Source organism: Bison bison, unplaced genomic scaffold (genome assembly GCF_000754665.1).
Source record: "Bison bison bison isolate TAMUID 2011002044 unplaced genomic scaffold, Bison_UMD1.0 scf7180017864252, whole genome shotgun sequence".
Lineage (NCBI taxonomy): Eukaryota > Metazoa > Chordata > Mammalia > Artiodactyla > Bovidae > Bison > Bison bison.
In genome coordinates this window covers 2,323,670-2,324,834 of record NW_011494824.1, presented here as the reverse complement: position 1 = coordinate 2,324,834, position 1,165 = coordinate 2,323,670, and the positions used below count along the sequence as shown (strand labels likewise).

Sequence of the window (1,165 nt, the reverse complement as noted above, 5' to 3'; positions counted from 1 at the left end):
AGCCAGCCAGTGTGGCACGGAAGGGCCGGGAAACCCGGGACCCAGAGGTCAGCTGGTCGAATGTAAAGCAGGGTTCAAGAAGTTCCATTCGTTCACCTGTTCGACTGGCCTACAACCCGGGGCGAGCGCCTGGCACCCGAAGAACCAACGGGGCCCGGCTCTGGCTTCCCCACTCCGGCCACGAACCGTCCCAGAGGAGCTGGCGGCCCCGGAGAAGGGGAGGCGGGTTGAATGTCGAGGGTCGACCCCAAAGAGGGGCCTCCAAAAGTCGCAGGAGGCTCAGAAAGCGACTCAGAAAGTTCCCAGGCCGCGGGCTCCATCCCGCTCTCAACCCGCTAACTTCGCAGGTCGCGCAGGACTAGACAGGAAAGAATCTGAAAAGTGTGCGAAAGCTTCTTAATGACTAGTGTTTGCAAAGAAACCTAAGCGGGGGGGCCCGAGGGACTCAGCCCCCCGGGGCCTCTGTAGACGCGAGCACCCCGCTCTCTTCCGCTCGCCTCCCCAGGCTTCAGCCCCTGCTGGTGGTCCCAGCTGGGGCCCCGGAGACCCCCGCTCCGAAGCCGGGAGCTGAGCCGCCGAGTGCGGGGAGGAGGAGGCGACGGTCGCACTCACCCTTCGCGCATCCACCCGGCGTCCGCCTCCCGCCCACGGCGCCCGAGACCCCCGCTCCCGAGCAGCACGACCCCTCCGGTCCGAGCCTCTCACCTGGGACGGTGCGGTTGCAGGAGCCAGAGGCCGCCAGCAGGAGGACGCCCCCGAGCAGCCACGCCGCGCTCGGGCTTCGCATCCTTCCAGCAGCGCCGACGCCGGGCGGACGGGGAGCCCGGCGCCACCACAGCCCCGAAACTGAGTCCCCCTCGCCGCTCGGCTGGGGTAGGAAGCCACCCTCCCGCCTGCCCCTGATTGGAGCCTGCGCGCACGCCTCCCGAGAACCGGATAAGTTTCAGTGAAACTCGAGCCTCTCGCCGCACCTGCGCGGGGCCACGCCCAGGGGCCGGAAAGCACTGCTTCGCCCGGCGGTTCCGAGACCTGGAGTCCGGGGCCCCGCCCCGGCCCGACGCCCGAGGTGCACCCGCCGCGTAGAAACTGTGCTGTAATCTTCGAAAGGTTGGGAACACTCTCGTCGTGGGATCGCCGCGCCTGCGCAAGGCCGAAAACCGCCTTT

At 68.2% G+C, this 1,165-nt stretch overlaps 1 protein-coding gene across 1 annotated transcript in view; it reads right to left on the bottom strand.

The window, feature by feature from the left end:
- The window catches only part of F2RL1 (coagulation factor II (thrombin) receptor-like 1), a 9,855-nt gene extending 8,928 nt beyond the window's left edge, over positions 1-927 (bottom strand). Inside the window, exon 1 of the mRNA XM_010847616.1 lies at positions 706-927. Within this exon, the coding sequence (XP_010845918.1) occupies positions 706-787 (82 nt within the window). The 5' untranslated portion in view covers positions 788-927. The remainder of the gene's footprint in view (positions 1-705) is intronic.
- Between the last annotated feature and the right edge of the window lie 238 nt (positions 928-1,165).